This window comes from Hyperolius riggenbachi, chromosome 3 (assembly GCF_040937935.1).
Source record: "Hyperolius riggenbachi isolate aHypRig1 chromosome 3, aHypRig1.pri, whole genome shotgun sequence".
NCBI lineage: Eukaryota > Metazoa > Chordata > Amphibia > Anura > Hyperoliidae > Hyperolius > Hyperolius riggenbachi.
Genome location: NC_090648.1, coordinates 204743741 through 204768140, shown reverse-complemented (window position 1 = coordinate 204768140; position 24400 = coordinate 204743741). Strand labels below are relative to the sequence as shown.

The 24400-nt window shown below is 43.3% G+C and overlaps 1 protein-coding gene across 1 annotated transcript; it reads right to left on the bottom strand.

Annotated features, from left to right (window-relative positions):
- Positions 1-5469: 5469 nt before the first annotated feature.
- LOC137561280 (beta-1,3-galactosyl-O-glycosyl-glycoprotein beta-1,6-N-acetylglucosaminyltransferase 3-like) lies at positions 5470-7820 on the bottom strand. The gene has a single exon (XM_068272544.1). It carries the CDS (start codon positions 7753-7755, stop codon positions 6439-6441), a length of 1317 nt encoding a protein of 438 aa, XP_068128645.1. The 5' UTR covers positions 7756-7820; the 3' UTR covers positions 5470-6438.
- Between the last annotated feature and the right edge of the window lie 16580 nt (positions 7821-24400).

The window sequence follows — 24400 nt, the reverse complement described above, 5'->3', positions numbered from 1 at the left end:
TACTATCCCAGAAAAAAAATTATACCAGAACATCACTGAAATGGTTAAACAACGCACTTTCTCCTAGTGGCGTACCTAGGGTGTTTGACACCCGGTGCTGGCTATTATAAGACCCCCCCTCTCACATCCCTCCCCCCCCAAAAAAAAAAGAGTGAGTGTGGCATACTAACCGGTGGGTTATACTGTAGGTGCTCCCTGTATAGTAAAGTGGGCAGCATTTCACCAGAAATCGTAAAGTGGACAGCATTTCACCAGAAATTAACGTAACGAGAGCAGCATTTCACCAGAAAATATTCGTAAAGAGAGAAGCATTTCACCATAATATAATCGTAAAGTGGGCAGCATTTCACCAGAAAATAATCGTAAAGTGGGCAACATTTCGCTATAAAATAATCGCAAAGAGAGTAGCATTTCACCATAAAATAATCATAAAGTGGGCAGCATTTCACCATAAAATAATCGTAACGAGAACAGCATTTCACCATAAAATAATCATAAAGAGTGCAGCATTTCACCAGAAATCGTAAAGTGGGCAGCATTTCACCAGCAAATAATCGTTATGTGGGCAGCATTCACCAGAATATAATCGCTATGTGGTAAGCATTCACCAGAAAATAATCGTTATGTACGCCGCATTCACCAGAAAATAATCGTTATGTGCGCAGCATTCACCAGAAAATAATCGTTATGTGGGCAGCATTCACCAGAAAATAATCGTTATGTGGGCAGCATTCACCAGAAAATAATCGTTATGTGCGCAGCATTCACCAGAAAATAATCGTTATGTGCACAGCATTCACTAGAAAATAATCTTTATGTGCGCAGCATTCACCAGAAAATAATCGTTATGTGCGCAGCATTCACCAGAAAATAATTGTTATGTGCACAGCATTCACCAGAAAATAATCGTTATGCAGGGAGCATTCACCAGAAAATAATCGTTATGCAGGGAGCATTCACCAGAAAATAATCGTTATGCCGGAGCATTCACCAGAAAATAATCGTTATGCAGGAGCATTCACCAGAAGATAATCGTTATGCAGGGAGCATTCACCAGAAAATAATCGTTATGCGGGGAGCATTCACCAGAAAATAATCGTTATGCCGGAGCATTCACCAGAAAATAATCGTTATGCAGGAGCATTCACCAGAAGATAATCGTTATGCAGGGAGCATTCACCAGAAAATAATCGTTATGCGGGGAGCATTCACCAGAAAATAATCGTTATGCAGGGAGCATTCAGCAGAAAATAATCGTTATGCCGGAGCATTCACCAGAAAAGAATTGTTATGCAGAAGCATTCACCAGAAGATAATCGTTATGCAGGGAGCATTCACCAGAAAATAATCGTTATGCGGGGAACATTCACCAGAAAATAATCGTTATGCGGGGAGCATTCACCAGAAAATAATCGTTATGCCGGAGCATTCACCAGAAAATAATCGTTATGCAGGAGCATTCACCAGAAGATAATCGTTGTGCAGGGAGCATTCACCAGAAAAGAATCGTTATGCGGGGAGCATTCACCAGAAAATAATCGCTATGCAGGAGCATTCACCAGAAGATAATCGTTATGCAGGGAGCATTCACCAGAAAATAATCATTATGCGGGGAGCATTCACCAGAAAATAATCGTTATGCAGGGAGCATTCAGCAGAAAATAATCGTTATGCCGGAGCATTCACCAGAAAATAATCGTTATGCAGGAGCATTCACCAGAAGATAATCGTTATGCAGGGAGCATTCACCATAAAATAATCGTTATGCGGGGAACATTCACCAGAAAATAATCGTTATGCCGGAGCATTCACCAGAAAATAATCGTTATGCAGGAGCATTCACCAGAAGATAATCGTTGTGCAGGGAGCATTCACCAGAAAATAATCGTTATGCGGGGAGCATTCACCAGAAAATAATCGCTATGTGGGCAGCAGTCACCAGAAAATAATCGTTATGCGGGGAGCATTCACCAGAAAATAATCGCTATGTGGTGAGCAATCACCAGAAAATAATCATTATGCAGGGAGCATTCACCAGAAAATAATCGTTATGCAGGGAGCATTCACCAGAAGATAATCGTTATGCAGGGAGCATTCAACAGAAAATAATCGTTATGCAGGGAGCAATCACCAGAAGATAATCGTTATGCAGGGAGCAATCACCAAAAAATAATCGTTATGCAGGGAGCAATCACTAGAAAATAATCGTTATGCAGGGAGCATTCACCAGAAAATAATCGCTATGTGGAAGCAATCACCAGAAAATAATCGTTATGCGGGGAGCATTCACCAGAAAATAATCGTTATGCAGGGAGCATTCACCAGAAGATAATCGTTATGCAGGGAGCAATCACCAGAAAATAATCGTTATGCAGGAGCATTCACCAGAAGATAATCGTTATGCAGGGAGCAATCACCAGAAAATAATCGTTATGCAGGGAGCATTCGCCAGAAGATAATCGTTATGCAGGGAGCAATTACCAGAAAATAATCGTTATGCAGGGAGCATTCACCAGAAGATAATCGTTATGCAGGGAGCAATCACCAGAAAATAATTGTTATGCAGGAGCATTCACCAAAAGATAATCGTTATGCAGAGAGCAATCACCAGAAAATAATCGTTATGCAGGGAGCATTCACCAGAAGATAATCGTTATGCAGGGTGCAACCAGAAAATAATCGTTATGCAGGGAGCATTCACCAGACAATAATCCTGTAAAAAAAAAAATTCACTCACCTCACATGCGCAGGCAGCTCCCCGACTATCCTCCTGCAGCCAGCCAAATCTCCCGCGCTGACAGTCAAGCAGAGTGCAGGGCTACGGCAAGAAGGTGCCCGAAGCCCTGTACTGGAGACACAAATAGTCTCCAGTGCAGGGCTTCGGCAGCCATCTTGCCGTAGCCCTGCTCTGCCTCCGGGAGGCAGGCCCCACACGGGGCTGCGGGGAGATGAACTGGCGGGCAGCGACGGGGGAGAGAGGCAGAAGGAGGGGACCCAGGTGAGGGAGGGGGGATCTATCCCCCCTCCCCGCCGCTGTCCCCCCCCCTCCTTCTAGCGCTGCTCTTCCATCAGGGGTTGTGACGACACCCCTCTGGGTGTCAGTCACCCGGGGCACCCCGCCCCCCTGCGCCCCATGGTAGGGACGCCACTGCTTTCTCCTGCTATTCAGCTTCAAACCCGCATGCAAACTGGAGATAACAGTATCTTTTTTACTTGTTAAACACAAATGTATCAACACTGGAACATAAACAAACACTCTCTGAGAAAGTGTCTCTGCTTCAGGCACATACAGTGTTCAGAATTGCTCATTAGAAGATTTTTATATATTAAAAAAGCAGTTATAATAGAAAAAGAATAAAATGCAATGCCAGCTTTCCAGGTAAGAAAAACTACACTTTGGAAATTTGTAATTTGTAAACACACAATATTACGTGTGCACAAAAGCAAATATGATAACTGTATGAGTAATAAAAAGTAGGAAAACACATTTTTATTGAATGTTATGTCAGCGTTTCAGACTACTTTAAATATCACCTAGGAGAACACTTAGGAGAAGTTAATTGAATAAGGACCAATATATCCAGTTCAAAATTCTGCAGGTGCATGCTGGGAAACAGGACAAATAGTAGAGATGCTAATTCTGAGCTTATGCCAATGTTATGCTGATTGTATGCAAATGTAAGATAACCATTCAAACACAGCAGCTGTGGCTGATTTTAATAGTCACCTCAATTTTTATAGAACTCAGCAACACACAAAAAGTTGCATGAGTAGCTCTGTGTCCACCTTATTGCTTCTCTTGTCTAAGCAACCTATAATATCAAAGTCCATTCCACCAAACTGCTTATAAACAGTGTTTGGCAAGCAGCGTAAAGGATGTTTCACATTTCTGCATTCCCCTGCTGTAATCAAACCTACAGAGTGATAGCACTGAACAATATGGTGTATTGTCACATAGCTATTGTGTTTTTTTATTTAACAAAATAGAACATTACAGAAATGCTATACAACTGTATCAAAGTTAATTTAGCTATTGTGTTTTAAAGAAGCAAAATAAAATATACTTTTAACTTTTGTCAAGAGCGTACAGTGGAAAAGCAAAACAATTGTCAACTACAATACGGCAAAAGTTTGCACGCTTACCTGGCTCATTTCAGATTATTTTAATGATTGTATAAAAATAAAACAAATCTATAAATAGAAAATAAATAAAAAATAAATAGCAGTCATGTTATTGCAGCATTGTGGGCCCCTGCAGTTAAAATTTTAAGTAAGAAATTACTTAAGACTTATTGCAGAACTGTTGTACTGCAGGTGCTGCATAGTACTGCAGTCATATGACTGCTATTTCATTCAAATCTTTTAACAGTTATCACTGTGCTCTAATATGACACAAGAGAACACAAACTGATCCGTCTAATGCTTGATACACATGATGCAACTTCCCATTCAATCAAGGGGATCGAAACTATTATTTCCAACATGTCCGATCAGCTCGATTTTGAGAAGTTATCATTGGAAAGTTGATCCATTCGTGGTCATTAACGAACAGGAGCAGTTTGGACACGTATACATGATGCAACTTCCTGTCAGATTACAGATCAATCTGACAGGAAATTACATTGTGTATACTCAGCATTAAGGTAGCCATTAACTATACGATTCTTTGGGTGATTGATTCTGCGATTCAACAGTGATATAGATAATTAAGGCCCACTAACAGAAGTAATGCAACTATGCAATTTGATCAGATTTTGGAGAATTGATCATCCAAAGAATTGTATTGTTAATGGCCAACTTTATCAAGTGTAAACTCAGGGCAAATGTGAGTATCACAGTTGTGAGTTTCAACACAGTATCAAACTATCTGACACAGTTTATCAGCAAGTGACCACATCTAACACATTGGTACCCATTCACATGCACAAAACTATCAGTATTCACATCAACATCCACACTGAAACAAACACAGTCCTCACATTAACCACTTCAGAACCACAGTGCTAAACCCCCCTAAAGACCAGGCTGTTTTTTATTAATTGGCCACTGCAGCTTTAAGGCCAAGCTGCAGGGCTATGCAACACAGCACACAAGTGATTCCCCTCACCAACAGAGCTCTCTGCTGGGGGGGGGGGGGGTCTGATCACTCCACAGTTGTTTATTTTTTTTTATAAATATTTATGTTATTTATTTTTGAATAAAAATTGCTTTTTTTACATTGAATCCCCTGCTCCCTCCCTCCCCACGCCAGCCAATCAGGGTGTTCAGCTGTCATAGGCTTCAGCCTATGACAGCCGATCACTCCCCAGCCTCAGGAGGGGACAGCCTTGACACACGGCTGTCCCCAGTACAGCGCTGCTGCCGATCGCAGCGCTGTACATGTAAATAGACAGCGATTACACTGTCTAACAGACTTCCGAGCGGTGATCACTACTCGGAGACTGAAGAGGGGGCGGAGCTCCCCCCCCCCCCCCCCCCCGAGCAGGGGATGCGTGCACATCCTGCGCGCAATCTCCTGCAAACTGCAGCCCTATGACTTGACGCCAATCTGCGTTAGGCGGTCCTGGGGCTGCCGCCACGGCCATGCCCATGGGCGTGGAGCGGTCTCAAGGAAATTAAAGGATGAAATTAAAGACTATTCTTTTACTTACCTGGGGCTTCTTCCAGCCCTGTAGGCTTGTAAGTCCCTCGCTGTCTTCCCGGGCCTCCTTCTCACTTAGTTATTTGGCCTGCTACAGAAGCCATCGCCCAAGTCGCTCAGTACTGTGCGTGCACTGGCCCAGAAGTACACACCTTCAGTCATACTCCCATGGCCCAGGAGCATTCAGCACATGGGCAGGCTTCACCTAGTGCACATGTACAGCGGGACTTGGGGACTTGGCTGCTGTTGCGGGCCGAACAGCTGAGAGAGGAGGAGGAGTGGGAGATTAGTACGGAACATACAAGCCTACGGTGGATGGAAGATGCCCCAGGTAAGTAAAACATTTTTAATTTCAGCTATAGTATCCTGCTGAACATAGAAAAAAATATGAACAAGTGCTTTGTGCAGTTAAAATGCATTTTCCACCCCTGAAATGATGATTGTGGCTTTATACCACTCAGAAAAGGTGAAGCCGAATGCCCGAATGTACTGTTCTCAATGTTACCATGGAAAGCTATGGCACCAGTTTTTCTAGTGGTAAAGTGTAGGGAAAATTAATATGAAAATAAGAAACAAGATGTCCTTGTGAAGGAGACCTTGATTTGAAAGGGGGGGGGGGGGGCAGCCTCTCTAAGTTATAATACCCTGAATAACAAAATTGGCTTTAGCACATGACTTGTTGAAAAGCTGACAGTGTCTTTTTAGCAGCTAATGACAGACATTTTTTTTTTCTATTCCATTTTTTATCATGAAGTTGTTAGTTATGTTGGATTGACTTTACAATGGTACATATTCTGTCACATGATCTTCCTATAGAAGGACTTAAATCTCAGATGCTCCTCCAGACACTGGAGAGCATGATCATCTACTTTTGGATTAAACTTATTGGCAAAGAGGTGATGTTGCTGAAGCAACCAGTGCAGATCCCCAGTTCCGTATATACACACGTCTCTTCTGTGCATCCCAGTGCATGAAGAATATGGGGCTCCATGCTGAGGGTCTCCTTCCAAGAATCGCCATTTCACCAGCCTTGCCACTGCATTCATGTCGGACGTATCAAATTTGATGTGTTGTGGAACTGATCCAGGCATCCATGGAACTCTATGCAGTGAAGACCAGAGAAACTCATCTGGACTGTATGTGTCTTTTGCCCATTCCATAAACTCTTTTGCAAAGGATGTTTCAAACACAGCTCTTACAAAGTCTCTAGTGACCACTATGTATGCATTGCCACTGAAAATTTTGATATTAACGGGAGGTGGGCTTTTTTTAATGTCAGTTTTTTCAATGCGCTTTTTAATTTCAAAGTGGTTTAGCCATCGAAATTTTTTGTTGGCAGGTGGTGCTTCGGACTCCATGCTGCTTTTCCCATTTAATGACTTTAGGGTTTTCACCATCTCAGCATTAGTTTTCAATGGGAAATCTGTCCCACAAGTATTAATAAGGTACTTCCACTGTACAGTACTGTTTAGCAAGTCTTCCATGCAATTTAGATCGGCCTGGACACGTGACCAAGATGCATATACCACCGATTCCAGTTTAGATGCAACAAACACATTGTCAAAACAGGAGACTATGGCCCGTACAGCTTGATGAAAAGTATCTGGAGACTTAGCATCCACATGGACACAGTATATATTCTGAGGACTGTAAATGGATCTTAAAAGTCTTTCAAAAGACTCAATATCACCATGGACCACCATGGAGTACGCAATCGGATAATTTGCTTCTTCAGTGTTGAGACTAAACGTAATATATTTCCGTACTGTTTTAAATGTTGCACAATCTTTGGCTAGTTCTATATAGTCTTTATCACTGGCGACAACTCTCCTTTTCTTGACTTCTAAGTTTTCAATCAAAGTCTGTCTTACCTCATCCCAGTCACCTTCGATAATTTTAGTACAGTTCTTTTTCCCACTGGCTGATAAGTTCAAAGTCTTGTAGTAATAGTCCCTGCAGTCTGCAGTCGTAAGATCAATAATTTCTCTGCCATCCCTCTGGTAGCAATTCAGAGAGGTAAACCTTAAGGCAATAGTGAGTAGAATTAAAATGCTCCCACAAACCAGACATAGTCCTGTATTTATTCGCCACATCTTTTTTAAAAATCCAAACATGGTCTGTGTCTTTAAACGTCTCAGAAGGAAAAAAATTCTTTAGACACAAGACACTATGGAACAGCATTACGATCTGCACTTGAAACTAGCAGACTGACAGTCTTAACAAGAGGTTTATGATATATGTTTTATTAGGAGATTGCTTCATCGATCATGTGACCAATAAAATAAGCTGATAGCAGTCATATTGTTATCTACTGTAATAAAAAAAAAAACCTGTAAAGCCTGTATAACACTTCTGTACATATTCCTTTAACACCATTTACAACTTACACATCAAAAGTTGCCTGAGATTTTCTACTGTGTAAAGATCTTCTACTGTACAAGGATATTTGTATTTCCTTTGGTTATACCATCATCATATATGTTCATACCAGTGCAACCAAATTCTAGGAAAACTGAACTTAGTATAGCTAGGTCCCTATAATCACAACACATGTTTATTTAAGCATTTGATAATGACTAGTCAACTAACAGACAATCCAGGATAGTTGGTGGCAAGAAATCTCTGTTATTACAATTATGGGTATTACCGAAGTCAAATGATAGAATATTTGTTTGTTTCAATAATTTTTAGTGAAAAATTATAATAATACAAATAATGTTGAAGAAAAAAGTATATATCAAATACATTAATACATTACATTTAGTATCATATTGCATTTGACAATATAATATATACTAAATATACCTATATATTTGCTTATTAATAATCAACATTCACAGATGCATTAAAAAAAAGTAAAGTGCATCTGAGAAAAATCTAGAAAGAAAAGAGGTAAGAAATGAGAGAGTAAAAGGAGGAAAAAAGAACAATCTGTCAGGGAGATCAAGAGGTTTTTCGGACAACACAATATTTAAACTGAGTCAGGTAAAGGAAGGGACCAGTGAGGATAAGTAGTATAGAATGGAGATCATTTGTTTTTCAAATGTTCTTATTTTATCATCTTAAGTAACCTTAAAATCTTTCAAAGCAAAGTGTAATGCTAATTCTGTTTTTAAACTGAATATATGGTAATTTTAGAGACTTCCAAGAGAATGCAATAACTAATTTGGCTACAAGAAGGATGTTAGTAATTAATCTATATTGTTAGTTACTCCATGTGATTTAACTAACAAGGTAGAATTTTGAAACTACTGGCATTTTTGTGCTCAACATTTCTTTTCTTTGCCTCAGGATTTATGTGTCCTAAATACCTGTGCCAGTGGATGCAGTTTGAATCTTTTTTTTTCCTCTTGCAGTTTGAATACTTTTCATTGAAGTTTAACTGATACAGCTGGTCTGTGATTTCAACCTTTGCATGCAGTACGTTTAGTGATAGCACAACTGTCCCTTTGAAATGTCATTGTGTTTCCTTGCTTGGTTAGCTTCTTCACTGAAAGAAGATTGCTTTCCAAATCTGGAACACTGGTATTTTTCTGGTGGTGTTACGAAAGATGGGACAGTAAAGAAAACTGTCAATGGTTCCTTCTGAATTCATTACCCGTCCATTCGCTGTAGTGATTGTGTTTTTTTTTAATTTTGATCAAATTCAATAAAGATATTTCTGTCATTGGTCATGTGACTTGTAGCTCCTTAATCAATACTCCATCCTTGTGTGGACAATGCTTTCTTAGATTCAAATACATACTCAGTTTCTGAAGTGACACCTTTATCTTGTTTTACTTCTTGTTGCTTAGCTTGTTTTTTTGTTTTGTTTTTTTTTCGACCAGGCTTCTCACACACAAAAAAGGCAGTGTCTGCATTTCATGTTCATTCATCCAGTGCTGCTCATCCAATATTTGGGTATCCGAACTACCCAGATAATCCGAACTTTTTTCACTATCCGAACTTTGCAAACAATTCGGACATTTTTTTAAATACGAATAGCACTATCCGAGCAAGCTTGGATTTCAATGTTAAAATCCGAAATCCTGGCGGATAGTTAGGATATCCGAGCAGAAGCAAAAATCCCTTTCAGAGGCATTCAGTCCGAGAGAGAGAGAGAGAGAGAGATTGAGAGAGAGAGAGAGATTGAGATTTGGAAGCAATTTGAGCCATTTTTAGGCCTCTTCCGGTTTTCTATCTAGATATCCGAATCCGACCGGATATCCATGATATTGAGTTCGGATATCCGATTTTACTAGGATACCAAAAAGTTCGGATTCGGATATCCGATTCGGATCCGGATATCTGAATTCAATTTGGATTTTGAAAAGGGGTATCCGAGCAGCACTGCATTCATCAACTAACTTTCCTATCACATACTCAAGAGGAAGCTCATCATCTGGATCTGGACACGCATCAAGCGCTGTCACAAGACTTTCATAACTGGAGATCTTTTACATCTTCACCAATTCAGCTCAGTTGTTCAACAATTTCTTGATTTTGCCTTATATTATCCTGGGTATGTTGGTCTTTTGGTCTTTCATCAGTTTGGTCTGCTAAAGCTTTATACTCACACACACACACACACACACACATATATATATATATATAATATATATATATATATATATATATATATATATATATATATATACATCTCTCTCTCTCTCTCTCTCTCTCTCTCTCTCTCTCTCTTTTAGATATATATATACAGTAACTAAATATTCATACACCTGGCAAATTTTGACTTAAAGTTACTTTTATTCAACCAGCAAGACATTTTATGACGGGAAATGCCATAAGTGTCTACCAAAAGAGAATAAGAAGATGTAAAAGAGACATTACTGTGAGGAAAAAACATTCTCAGCTTTTATTTATTTACATTTGAGCAAAAAGTGCCCAGTCCTAAATTATTCATGCCCTTCACAGTCACAGTCTGTGGGAAAATACAAAGTTCTATACCATTCCAAATAGTCAAAGCTGTTCTAAAGCATCTTAATTACCCTGATTAATTGGGAACAGGTGTATTAATCAACTCAACAGGTGGAACAGCAGCTCTCTGCAGTTAGTTTGTGGACAGTCTTGGCAAAGACAAAGGAGCTCAGTGAGGACCTGTGGCTGTGCATTGTGGCTGCTCACAAGTCAGGAAAGGGCTACAAGGCCATTTCTAAATGTTTTCACGGTCCAGTGGATACCGTGCAAAGCAAAATTTAAAAAAAATACAAGATGTTCCGCACTGTGGAAAATCTCAGAGGACATGGCCGGAAGCCAAAATAGACACCTGTGCTGGCCAGGAGGATAGTCAGAGAGGTGAATAAGAATCCAAGGATCACCACCAAGGCTATCCTAGTGAATCTGGGTTCTGCTGGTGGCAATGTCTGAAGCAGACAATCCAACGGACACTGCACAATGCTGGGTTCCACGGATGCAGACCAAGGAGGACGCCACCTCTCCAGATAAGGTACACAAAAGCTCGCTTGGCCTTTGCAAATGCTCATCTGGACAAAGAAGAATACTTTTAGTCTTATGTGTTATAGTCAGATAAAAAAGAAATTTAATTGTTTGGTCACAATTATGTTTCCTTCATTTGGTGCAGATAAGGAGAAGCTTTCAACCCAAAGAACACCATCCCCACTGTCAAACATGGCAGTGGGAACCCATAGGCAAACGCAGGGGGGGATTGCAGCTGCCCAGAATCCCCCCTCAGACCAGGGCCAGTGCAGTGTCTGGGGACAGGCACAAGTTGAGACACCAAAATATCTGCAGGTATCCTGCAGATCACAGCACTGCCCTATTTCTTTCCCTGCTACAGTTGATTTGGATGGAGCAGTAGCGTCTGTACAGAGCATGGAGCAGCAGTGTGTGTACAGAGCATGGAGCAGCAGTGTGTGTACAGAGCATGGAGCAGCAGCGCGTGTACAGAGCATGGAGCAGTCCTGGGGAACTGTGCCCTGCTGTGTGAATGCTTCACTTTCCCCTTTATTAGCAATGTCGGCTGTCCTCATTATTATCTGTATTCAAACTGTTCCTGATCTATCCCGTTGTCGGTCGATCAGACAGGAAATTGCATTGCATGTATACAGCATGATGTCCTACCATATTATTATTCTGTATTGTGTGTGGCTGAGGGGGACCTTTCAGGAATCCCCCCCTTGAAAATCCTGGGTTTGCCCCTGGAACCTAAGGCTTTGGAGGTGTTTTTCAGCCAATGGACCAGAGAACCTAATCACAGTAAACGGCAACATGAAAAAAGAGCAATACATGAGGATTCTTAATGACTACATCAGGCAGTCTGCAGAGAAACTTGGCCTTGGGCACCAGTGGACATTTCAGCATGACAATGACCGAAAACACACAGCAAAAGTGGTGAAGAAATGATTAGCAGACAACAACATTAACGTTTTGGAGTCCTGACTTGAATCCAATTAAGAATCTGTGGAAGTAGCTAATAGCCAGGGTGATGGCAAAAAGACCCTCCAACCTGAAAGATTTGGAGTCCATTGCTAAAGATGAATGGGCAAAAATACCTGTAGAGACATGCAAAAAGCTGGTCTGCAATTATAGGAAGCGTTTGATTGCTGTAATAGCCAATAAAGGCTTTTCTATAGATGATGGAGAAGAGTATGAGTAATTTCGGACTGGACACTTTTTGCTCAAATGTAAATAAAAGCTGAGAAATGTTTTTTTCCTACAATAACGCCTCTTTTACATCATCTTATTATCTTTTGGGAGACACCTATATAATTTCCCGTCAAAAATGACTTGCTGGTTGAATAAAAGTAACTTTAAGTAAACATTTGCCAGGGGTATGAATAATTATGGGCAGCACTGTATATATACATTTTTTTCCTAAAATTTGCTCTTTCGTGCACCTTCTGAAGATTCTACCACATTTCTTTCGAAGTGCTATACTGATTATCATCTATGCAGAGGAAGATCAGGCTTTGAGCTCTCTGATCTTTCTCTGTCCACTCATCTGTGGGATGTTAAGGTTTGACTCCACTCACACATTTTCATGTACCTTCATGTACTAGAAGCATTTTAATCTTAAATTTCCAGGTAAGGTAATTCTGATTTGTCTGACTTGCTATGGAAACATTTGCTGAAAAGCTTCTTGTTTGTAGCTGTTCCTGATACTTTACCTTTCTCTGTTTATACCTGTTGCTGTCTTTTGCACTTTCTTTCTGCAGATTCTGGAACATTCACTGTTTGCCTTCCCTTTGCTCTCAAACCTTTTGGAAGTTTCTTAATTTCTGAGCACCATAACCGGTTGGAAAGGCTGTTATAATCTAGCCTCTTCTATTGTGTAGCAACATAGAATTCAGGAGAAACACAACATAGAATGCAGGAGAAACAGATATTAATATAACAGATATTCGCGAACCTAAAATCGGAGGTTCGAGCCATCTCTACTTCTAAAAAGGACTTTTAGATATTCCACAGTTTTATGCTATGTTGAAAAATGTAAAAAAGTAGATTTATTGTTTTGTCTCAGCTCAATAAAACAGCCTTTTTAGTATCTCTGAGTGCTAATATATATGAACCATTGACCTTTTTATCTATACCCTAATTTCTGAACCCTAGTTCTCTGCTAGTAAAGCTTATCAGTGAAGGATGCTACAGTCTGACTGGGTCCTGACTTTCAGTTGCATAGCTGAATATTAAAGGGACTCCGAAGAGTGCCCGAATTTAAAAGAATACACTTACCTGGGGCTTCTTCCAGCTCACCGTAGGCGGCGAGGTCCCGTGACATCCTCCTGGCTCCTCTCCTTCAGACCTCGCCGCCTATGGTGAGCTGGAAGAAGCCCCAGGTAAGTGTATTCTTTTAAATTCGGGCACTCCTCGGAGTCCCTTTAACTCTTTCAGGCAGAGAAAGATGAAAAGCAACCCAGTATAATAATTTGTGTGCTTGACACTGTATCAGATCTAATCATGATCTAATTACTACCTAATCATGTCACATGTCACTTAAAGGGAACCTGAAGTGAGTAAAATTATTTAAAATAAACACATGATGTAACTGTATATATTATAGAAAACCAGAAGTGGCCTTTAAATTGCTTCTAAATGTTTTTTAGGGTAAATGAGGCATGTAGCATCATGTTTTTTTAAAGGGAAACACTAAGTGATTATGTGGGGACTTAAAATGCCCCCCCCCCCAAAAAAAAAAAATGGCTGTAAATTAACATCAGGACTAGGTTCCAGACAGCGGTCGTGCAGCCCACATTGTGTCCAAATTCCAACCGAACAACTGGTAACATCAACAAAGGAGGATCCGCAGTCACAGCAATTGTAAAAGCTGATATTATTTATTGAAAAACGCCACAAAAATGACACAAATAGGACCACAAAATGACTGACGCGTATCGGGCTCAAAATCTGCCCTTAATCATAGTCATACAGATTCTGAAAGAGGCGGGGACTTTATAGCAGCAGGAGAAGGAAGGGGGAAAGCCCACACCCAGTCACCCTGAGAAAAGTCACTACCCCTTAAAGGGAACAATACACATCTTGTAACAAAAGACAGCTAGATAGCTAAATAGAGATAATGCATCATTACAAAAGTACAAGAGTGTAGCAAAATTTGTAAAAAACATCTAAATGTTAAAATTTCATACAAAAAGTACAAGTAAATAGAAAAACTGGCAACTGAAGGAAAGAAAAATCTTTCTTAACTGTCATATATTAAACTGATGTCCCAACGGGTGTTTAAGCCATCAGGGGAGCGGGTACCCATACGGTGAATCCAGAACGCCTCTCGTTTAAGGAGGAGCCTCTGGGGGTCGCCTCCCCTAAATGGGAGGACCACTCTTTCCACACCCTGGAATTTAAAAGAGGTCATATTCCCACTGTGACAGTTCTCAAAATGCTTGGAAACAGCAGATTTTTTAAAAGTGTTCCAGCTAGTCGCACAGTAGTGCTCACCTATCCTCGCTCGAAGATTGCGGGTGGTGCACCCCACATACTGAATGTGACAGCTGGTACACGAAATTACATAAATAGTGTGTTTAGTATCACAGTTGATATACTGCAAAATGGGAAAGGACTTGTTAGTGGTATATGAAAAAATGGAAGTACCTCTATGGTGACACCTACAGTAATGACATGTGGTAAAACCACAAGGATAAGATCCTACTGTTCTTGAGCTTCTATGGGGGCAAAGTTTTCCCCCTCCCTGGCCAACCTATACATGGGTTGGTGGGAGGAACTCCGCATCTTTGGAGATGATAATCCTTTTGCCTCCCATATACAATGGTATGGCAGATATATAGACGATTTGTTGTTGGTGTGGGAGGGCCCTCCCGACATTTTGGAGTCTTTTTTGTACTACCTTAATGACAATCAATTAAATCTGATTTTTACCATGAACACCCATGCAATTTCGATAGACTATTTAGATCTCACATTGACAGGTGATTCTGTGACACATACTATTTCTACATGTACTTTTCGGAAACCCACATCGGGTAATTCTATTCTTTTAGCTAATTCTTGTCACCCTATACACACCATCAATGCTATACCGACAGGTGAATTTGTCAGAGCAATTCGTAATTGCTCTACTTTGGAGAGTGCTAATAAGGAGTGCAGTCTGATTGAGTGTAGGTTGCGGCAGAGGGGATACACAGACAAGCATCTAAAAACCAGTCGTAATAAAGTGGCCAAAAAATCTAGGACTGAGCTTTTGGACAGCAATAAGGATAGACAAAGACGAACAGGGAAGGGTGCTGTCACGTTTGTAACAGAATATAGTTTAGAATACAAAAACATTGTTGACACCATCAAAAAATATCTCCCAGTGTTGCATTCAGATCTTAAATTAAAACAAGTTCTGGGTGCAGGGTACCGTTTCTCATCTCGCAAAACACGCACTCTAGGGTCCCTCCTGTCTCCCAGCCTTTTTAGGTCTCCGGCTTCTATACGTACCCCGACCTGGCTGAGAACAGTAGGATCTTATCCTTGTGGTTTTACCACATGTCATTACTGTAGGTGTCACCATAGAGGTACTTCCATTTTTTCATATACCACTAACAAGTCCTTTCCCATTTTGCAGTATATCAGCTGTGATACTAAACACACTATTTATGTAATTTCGTGTACCAGCTGTCACATTCAGTATGTGGGGTGCACCACCCGCAATCTTCGAGCGAGGATAGGTGAGCACTACTGTGCGACTAGCTGGAACACCTTTAAAAAATCTGCTGTTTCCAAGCATTTTGAGAACTGTCACAGTGGGAATATGACCTCTTTTAAATTCCAGGGTGTGGAAAGAGTGGTCCTCCCATTTAGGGGAGGCGACCCCCAGAGGCTCCTCCTTAAACGAGAGGAGTTCTGGATTCACCGTATGGGTACCCGCTTCCCTGATGGCTTAAACACCCGTTGGGACATCAGTTTAATATATGACAGTTAAGAAAGATTTTTCTTTCCTTCAGGTGCCAGTTTTTCTATTTACTTTTTACATTTACATTTTAACATTTAGATGTTTTTTACAAATTTTGCTACACTCTTGTACTTTTGTAATGATGCATTATCTCTATTTAGCTATCTAGCTGTCTTTTGTTACAAGATGTGTATTGTTCCCTTTAAGGGGTAGTGACTTTTCTCAGGGTGACTGGGTGTGGGCTTTTCCCCTTCCTTCTCCTGCTGCTATAAAGTCCCCGCCTCTTTCAGAATCTGTATGACTATGATTAAGGGCAGATTTTGAGCCCGATACGCGTCAGTCATTTTGTGGTCCTATTTGTGTCATTTTTGTGGCGTTTTTCAATAAATAATATCAGCTTTTACAACTTCGCTGTGACTGCGGATCCTCCTTTGTTGGTGTTACCTGTGGCTTGGCTCACCTGATCCTGCACCGGTGGAGTGTCTGCCTTTGGGGAGTTTCAGAGCGTTTGGCCTTCCTCTCCTGCAACCGAACAACTGGGACATGACAGTTTTCAGGCCGGACACCTCCAAAAAATTACACAGCAATTGTGTTTTGGGTTAAATATAGGTGGTATCAGTGGCCTGTGGCACCCTGGAGGTGGGAGCAGCACAGGCAGCAGGAGCAGGGCAATGCAGCAGCAGCAGGTGTAACATCTGCCAGGAGCATTGCGGACATGGCACTTGGCACGTGGCACTTGGCATGTGGCATGTGCTAAGTGCCACGTGCCAAGTGCCACATGCCACGTGCCAAGTGTCACGTGCCAAGAGCCTTGTTCCAAGTGCCGGGTGGCACATAGCGTTGGTGGTACCACGGCTGTAAAAAAATTGTGAACCAGACAGCTTAGTTAGTAATTGTTAATCAGGAGGAGCTAGGAGGTTGTGGTAGTGGTGGTAAAGGGTGGTAAGGCAGGCATAGTGATTCCCAGCCACCTCTTGCCAACAACAGGGAAAGACTCGTCCAACAGGGTCTGGCGGCGGTTTTTCCTTGCACGAGAAGCGTTGGAGGGAGCAGAGGAGGCCACTGAGGACTGGCTGCCTGAACAGTCCTCAGTGTCGGCAGCAGTGGCAGAGGGGGTTCTGGTGCTTCGAGTCTGACCACTGCCAGCGCCAGCTTGCTTCAGCCACATGATGTGGGGTACTTGTACTTTATTAAAATCGGGGTTGGACTTTAAAGCAAATCAGGACGCAAAGACAGACAGCAGAGGAGAAAACACTAGTGCACACTAACTGTCACACTGGTACTACTCAGCACAGCAGTTCTGTAGTAAGCGTGATGTTACTTCCTGTGGTTGAAGTTTATGGCACGGTCCCACACATCGCTCTCCTCTCTCATACCTGCTGCAGATTGCCGCTAATCTAGAGATCCATGATATGGATGGCCAATGCGGCAAGGGGAACTAAAGGAGGAAAAGCAGAGAGGGAGATAAGAGGATGTGAGTGCCAGTGGGCGGGCAGAGCCATTGGTTGTGCAAAAAAAAAGTAAGCTCTAGCACCAGAAACTATTATCTGCTAATTACCCAACAGATTGCCAGATACCTCATCCTGTGTGTTCCCTCCTAACTGCTGTGTACACACTTCACTGTAGGAGGTCCACGTGGCTGTTCCTGTTTGCACTGTACACAGGAGTTTCCCTTGTTGTGCAGTCAAGTGAGAACAGGGAGTGTGTGGAGGAGAAGATGAGTCTGTGGGAGAGCAGCACAATGTCAAGTAGAGTGCTGCTATGGGAGCAAGTCAGCCAGGAAAGTAGACTTAGCAAGCTGGAAGTTAGAGAGAGAGGAGCTTCAGATGGGAGGAGGGAAGTGAAGACGAGACATGGTTATGAGGAGAAGGGTAGAGGAGAGATAAGCATCCTCATAAACTTGAGTCCCAGGTTGTTCTGTGTGATTGTGTGTATAGTGTGTGTGTTTTGTCACTCCTGTCCTGTGTGTATTGTCACTCCTGCATGTGTTGTGACTCCTGTGCTGTGCTGTGCTGTGCTGTGCTGTGCTGTGTGTGTGTGTGTGTGTGTGTGTGTGTGTGTGTGCGTGTTGTCACTCCTGTGTGTGTTGTGACTCCTGTCCTGTGTGTGTTGTCACTCCTGCATGTGCTGTGACTCCTGTGCTGTGTGTGTGTGTGTGTGTGTGTGTGTGTGTGTGTGTGTGTGTGTGTGTGTGTGTGTGTGTGTGTGTGTGTGTGTGTGTGTGTGTGTGTGTGTGTGTGTGTGTGTGTGTTGCCACTCCTGTGTGTGTTGTCACTCCTGTGTGTGTTGTCACTCCTGTGTGTGTCGTCACCAGGGCCGGATTTGTACTTTTTACCGCCCAAGGCCAACTACAGTATACCATCTGTATGGTTGTTGTCTCTGTGTGCCCCAATGAGAAATCTACTTACTTTCTATCATTGGATGTCACAGACAATAGCTATTTCAGTAATATGCGTATAGATTATAAGTTATGTTTTCCTTAACAACTTTTATGTTATGTTTGCCATCTCATTAATGATGGACCCATTGTGTCTCCATGTGAGTTAGGCTGATGTGTACCTGCAGGATAGCGCTTACAGGACTTGCAGGGATGACACAAGTACAGGACAGAGAGTTCAAAGGTTAAATATGTCCTTGTAGATAGGGATGGCTGCATAAAACATCTTTACTGCCCCTCACTGAGCCGCCCCTAAATTTCTGGTGCCCTAGGCCATGGCCTATGTGGCCTTGCCAGAAATCCGGCCCTGGTCGTCACTCCTGTCCTGTGTGAGTGTTGTCACTTCTGTGTGTGTTGTGACTCCTGTCCTGTGTGTGTGTGCTGTCACTCGACTCATGTGTGTTGTCACTCCTCAGAGGAGCTTACAATCTAATCTCTGCAGTCATGTTACTAATATACAAATGCTGTTGATTAGCCATACTTCCCTCTTGAAAGACAGTTTTCTGTGCTTACAAAGGCTGATAATGGCTTGTGCCATATGTAGGGGGAGCTGTGCTTTAGAGCATCCCAGCATGTATGGCCTGGAAGATACTGTGCGTCTGCCTGTGTGCCACTGAGCCATCCTTTCACAGAGATTAGGGAGAAGAAATGAAATGCGGATCACAGTATTTACAGTGCCAGGCACGGTATGGGGCCTTCCAGAGCAGCTTCCATGTCCACAGAAATCAGCTGTTGCTACTTTGGGTAAAAAAAAGGGAATCAGCATAGAAAGTGTCATTGTAGCTCTTTTTTCATTTAGGAATTTACAGCTTAAAGGCACGTACACACGCCATAATTTTTCAAACTACGGGTCCGTCAGACCCTCCTGCGGTGCGGTCGTTCAGCCGACAGTTGCACGTGAGTACAAGTTGTCGGCAGACTAATAAGACTGTTTTTGACTGATCCGAGCGGATCAGTCAAACACAGTCTTATCAGGTTGCCGACAGCTTGTTCTCACGTGGAAATGTGGGCAGAACGACCACACCGCAGGAGGGTCTGACGGACGCATCGTTTGAAAAAGTACGGCGTGTGTACGTGCCTTAGGTCCTGTGACTTGCCCAATGGCATGTTTGCTGGTGTGTAGTGAAAGCTACACAAGTATAATAAAGGAAGCAGAGGTCTAAAAAGTAACCGAAGCAGGGCTGTTCAGAGGGTCCTTAAGTGGGTGGTGCTCAAATTTAAAAAAGGGTCCTTGCAACGCGCTCCCCCCCCCCCCCTCCGCACACCCACCCCTCCTCGTTTCTGGCTAGGGGGTATTGGTTGTCATGTGGGTGCTGAATGCAGATGCTGGGTGCCATGCGTGTTCTAGGTGTGAGTACCGAGTATCATGTGGGTTCTGGCTATGGGTGGGTATCGAGTGTCATGTGGGTGTTGATTGCAAGTACTTAGTGCCATGTGAGATCTAGGTGCATGTACTGGATGTCATGTGGGTGCGTAGTGCAGGTACTGGATGTGACATGGGTGTGAATACTGTACCGGGTGCTGGCTATGGGTGGCCTTGGGCATCACATTGGTTTTGAATGCAGATACTTTGGGTGTGGGTACTGGTTAAGTGGTTGTTTGGTGCAGATAATGGGTGCCATGTAGAGGCTGTGTGCAGGTGTGAGTACTGGGTGCAATGTCAGGCCTGGGTGCAGGTACTCGAGGTCATGTGAGTGTGAGTACTAGATGCCAGTTATGGGGGGGAAGGGGTGGATGTTGGGAGAAGTAGAGGTCAGTGTGGGTGTTGCAGGAAGGGAAAGTCATTGGGGGTGCTGGGGGAGGGAGATGTCAGTTTAGGTCCTGTAGGAGGTCACTGTGAGTGCTGCTGGAGACAGAAATGGTACTGCTGGGGACAGGAAGGGTGCTGCTGGAATGAGAGAAAAGTCAATGTAGGTGCTGGAGGAGGAGGGGTCAGTGTGGGTGCTGGGGGAGGGAGAGGTCACTGTGAATGCTGGGGGAGGGAGAGGTGTAATGAATAGTGAATTGTCAGCTGCGGTGGATAACAGTACCACCGCAGCTGCTTCTTGTACCCTGCCTGCCAGTCTCCCTGTGCCTTGGGCCGTCTAGCATGCCGAGGACGGGCGGTGGTCGCCGCTTGTCGGCTGCGGGGGATGATGGGGCAACCGAGGGCATTGCTGGGTCCCTGCCTGCCAGGTTTTCCGCGTCTCAGGTGTCTAGTACGCCGGGGACACGTGTCTCTACTGTTCTCAGGGGCACATTAGCACGTGCGCGCGCTCGCCACCAGGCGGAGGCGCGTCAGCTGACCAGCTGGTCGGCTGACTTCAGGGAGCACATTAGCCTCTCCTGATTGGCTGAGGCTGATGGCCATGTTTAGAGGGTCTCCTCCGCTTCTTAAGCCTCTCGGCTTCACTTGCAATTTGTCTGCTGTCGTGAATACTTTGTGTTAGCGCTCAGACCTTAGTCAGTTCCCTAGTGTGTTAGAACCGGCAGGAACTGGGAATACACACTAAGCTTAGGATCTGCTTGATAGCTTAAATTGTACTAATTGTGTATTATCTGTGTATGACTCTGGCTAGCTCTGACCAACGTTATTCTTAGTGATTCTGTACTTTAGCCTATCTGATCCTGTTGCCAACTCAGCCTGTTAAACACTCTGTCTCTGTCTCCTGATTCTGTACCTTTGCTTATCTGATCTAACTGCCAAACTCTGCCTGGATACTGTTCTGCTTTTGCCTGTCGATTTTGTACTGTAATCTGTCTGTCTGTTGCTGAACCGTTCTGTCTGACCACTCTACTCTCACGAGGGAGCCCTCGTCTCTGGTGAGAGGTGCTGTACTACAGTGCCCACCAGCTCCTCTGGTGAGGTATTGGCAAAACTCTCAGTACATACTGTTGCACCAATCACTACACGCAGTGCAATAAAATAGTGTTACTTACTTGTACACTTAGCATCTGTATCGTATATCTATATTATTGGTGATTCTGCAGATCACTATATAATCAGGTATAATCAGGTATATATCTGTACTATAGGTGATACTGCAGATCACCTGATAATCAGAACTCTGATCTTGCTAGCACCAATCGTTACAGAATAGCAGACCAAAATGTCTATGGATGCACTTTGCGGTCAAGTTGAGCTGTTAACCACGGCTATTAACGCCTTGACCAACACGGTTAACGCTCAGCAGACACAGATCAATCAGCTGTCTGAAGCGGTGCGGATCCTTCAGACCGCTAACGTAACAGTGCCTGTGGTTATGGAACTTAGGGTTCCGCTCCCTGAAAGGTTTTCAGGGCATAGGTCAGATTTTCAGAATTTTAGGAACCGCTGTCTTTCCTATTTTGAGTTACGGCCTACATCTTTAGGCTCAGAAAGTCAGAAAGTAACATTCACCAAAACTTTGTTATCCGGGGATTCGCAGACATGGGCCTGAGACAGTACAGCCCCCAGCCCCAGAGAATATCTTGCCTGAGAAGGTTGTCATAGCAGCCACCAACACGTGGGAGGATTGGATGTCTGCATTGGGTCCTTACCAAAGGGATATTCCTGAGGGGAAACCAGATGGGGTACTGTTCGTTCCTATGCAATTCCGGTTGCAGATTCTACAGTTGTTCCATGCACATAAGAATGCAGGGCATCCTGGAGTGTGTGGTGGCCGTCTCTGGTAACTGACTGTAAGGAGTTTGTCAGAGATTGTTCGGTTTGTGCTAAGAACAAACCGTCCAGACAGGCTCCGGTGGGCACACTTCAGTCCTTGCCGGTGCCTGAGCAACCATGGACCCATCTGTCCATGGATTTTGTGGGTGAACTTCCCAGGTCAGAGGGTAAAACTGTTATCTGGGTGGTTGTTGACAGATTCAGCAAAATGGCCCACTTTATTCCATTGGACAGACTCCCCTCAGCTCAGGAATTGGCGGATCTCTTCATCCAGCACATTTTTAGGTTACATGGGATACCAGAAAATGTGGTGTCAGATAGGGGAGTCCAATTCGTGTCCAAATTTTAGAAGGCATTTTGTCATAATCTAGGAATGAATTTGTCATTTTCCTCAGGTTACCACCCACAGACCAACGGACAAACTGAGAGAGTCAATCAGTCACTGGAGCAGTTCCTCAGGTGCTATGTGGCTGATGTTCAGTTGGAAAGGGTGAAGGGGGTGCCTGGGCACCCAGAGCAACCCCCTTCTGCACGTGCCTGAACCGAAGTATCCTAGCGGATCAAGATAAGTTCCTGTGTGAATATTCAGAGGCATCCTGTTATCTTATAAAAAGCTGACGTTTCATGTTATGCGTATGTTATGGAAATTGGATTAACGTCTTGCTTGTTTGATATAAAATAGTGTATTCAGCTCAGTGCATTACACTTCAATACAGGCGTTATCATATTCAAATAAAAGAGTACTTTTCACACCTTTTACTTTTAAATTAAAAGAAAAGTGACAAGCTGTTCCCTTGGAGAAAATATAAGATTCTTGTTCTTCTCAGGAGGAGGAACAGACATAGACAGATAAAAGATCTGACAACATGGAACATTTTCTTTACCATATTACATTCCTAGGGTTTTACCATTTAATGGACCTGAGCAGTATTTTTTTTTTCATTTTTGAAAACCAAATCTTCCCACAAGGGAGGTCTGTAATGGTTTGTGTCGTTGGGGATGTGGGGTTTGGGGCGCACCATTACTTCCCTGCAGAGTGCTGTTCCTCTGGCAACAATCCCTGTATTACATGCACCATCTTCTCAAGCTGACAGGAGCTTCTGCCGGCATTTGTAATTCATGGCGGGAGTTACACGCACTTGCATGCTGTGATGCATGCATACAGAGCTGTACTCTCATCTCTCAGATTACATCTTCCAGCATACATCCCCTAGCATGCTTCGCAGCTCTGCACTCACATCTCCCGGCATACATGTCCCAGCATGCATTGTGGCACACGTACGTGACCCCGCCGGAAATGACAAATGCCAGCAGAAGCTGTAGTCAGCTTGAAAAGATGGCATATGTCATGTGGACCAGGGCAGAAGAGCAGAATACCATAGGTAATACGGTGTTTGACCCCCTTTCACCTTCAGAACTGCCATAATTCTATGTGGCATTGATTCAACAAGGTGCTGAAAGCATTCTTTAGAAATGTTTGCCCATATTGATAGGATAGCATCTTGCAGTTGATGGAGATTTGTGGGATGCACATCCAGGGCACAAAGCTCCCATTCCATCACATCCCAAAGATTCTCTATTGGGTTGAGATCCGGTGACTGGGGGCCATTATGGTACAGTGAACTCATTGTCATGTTCAAGAAACCAATTTGAAATGATTCAAGCTTTGTGACATGGTGCATTATCCTGCTGGAAGTTGTCATCAGAGGAGGGGTACTTGGTGGTCATGAAGGGATGGACATGGTCAGAAACAATGCTCAGGTAGCCCGTGGCATTTAAATGATGCCCACTGAGGGACTAAAGTGTGCCAAGAAAACATCTCCCACACCATTACACCACCACCACCAGCCTGCACAGTGGTAACAAGGCATGATGGATCCATGTTCTCATTCTGTTTATGCCAAATTCGGACTCTATCGAGACTCATCAGACCAGTGTAATGAATAGCGGAGATGCGTGGTCTGGTGGCGGGGTGGCTGTCTCTGCGTTCAGACCGGCGGTTTCCGCACAGCAACATGTGTCTGGTTTGCCTGGGCCTTCTAGTGCACACAGATGGAGAGCTACGCGCGCACGCGCACGCCAGAAGGCAGGACTTTTATTCCAGCAGGAGAGGTATCAGCTGATCAGGACGATCAGCTGATAACAGCGGAACTCCTGATTGGCTGAGTGGCGGCGCTGCGGAGCGCTGTAGTATATATAGATCTTGCTTGTCAGTTGCTGGTTGTCTGCCGTTGCGAATACTTACGTGTGAGCACTCCGACCTCGGTCAGATCCTACAGTGTGTTAGAACCAGTTGGAACTGGGAATTCACACTTA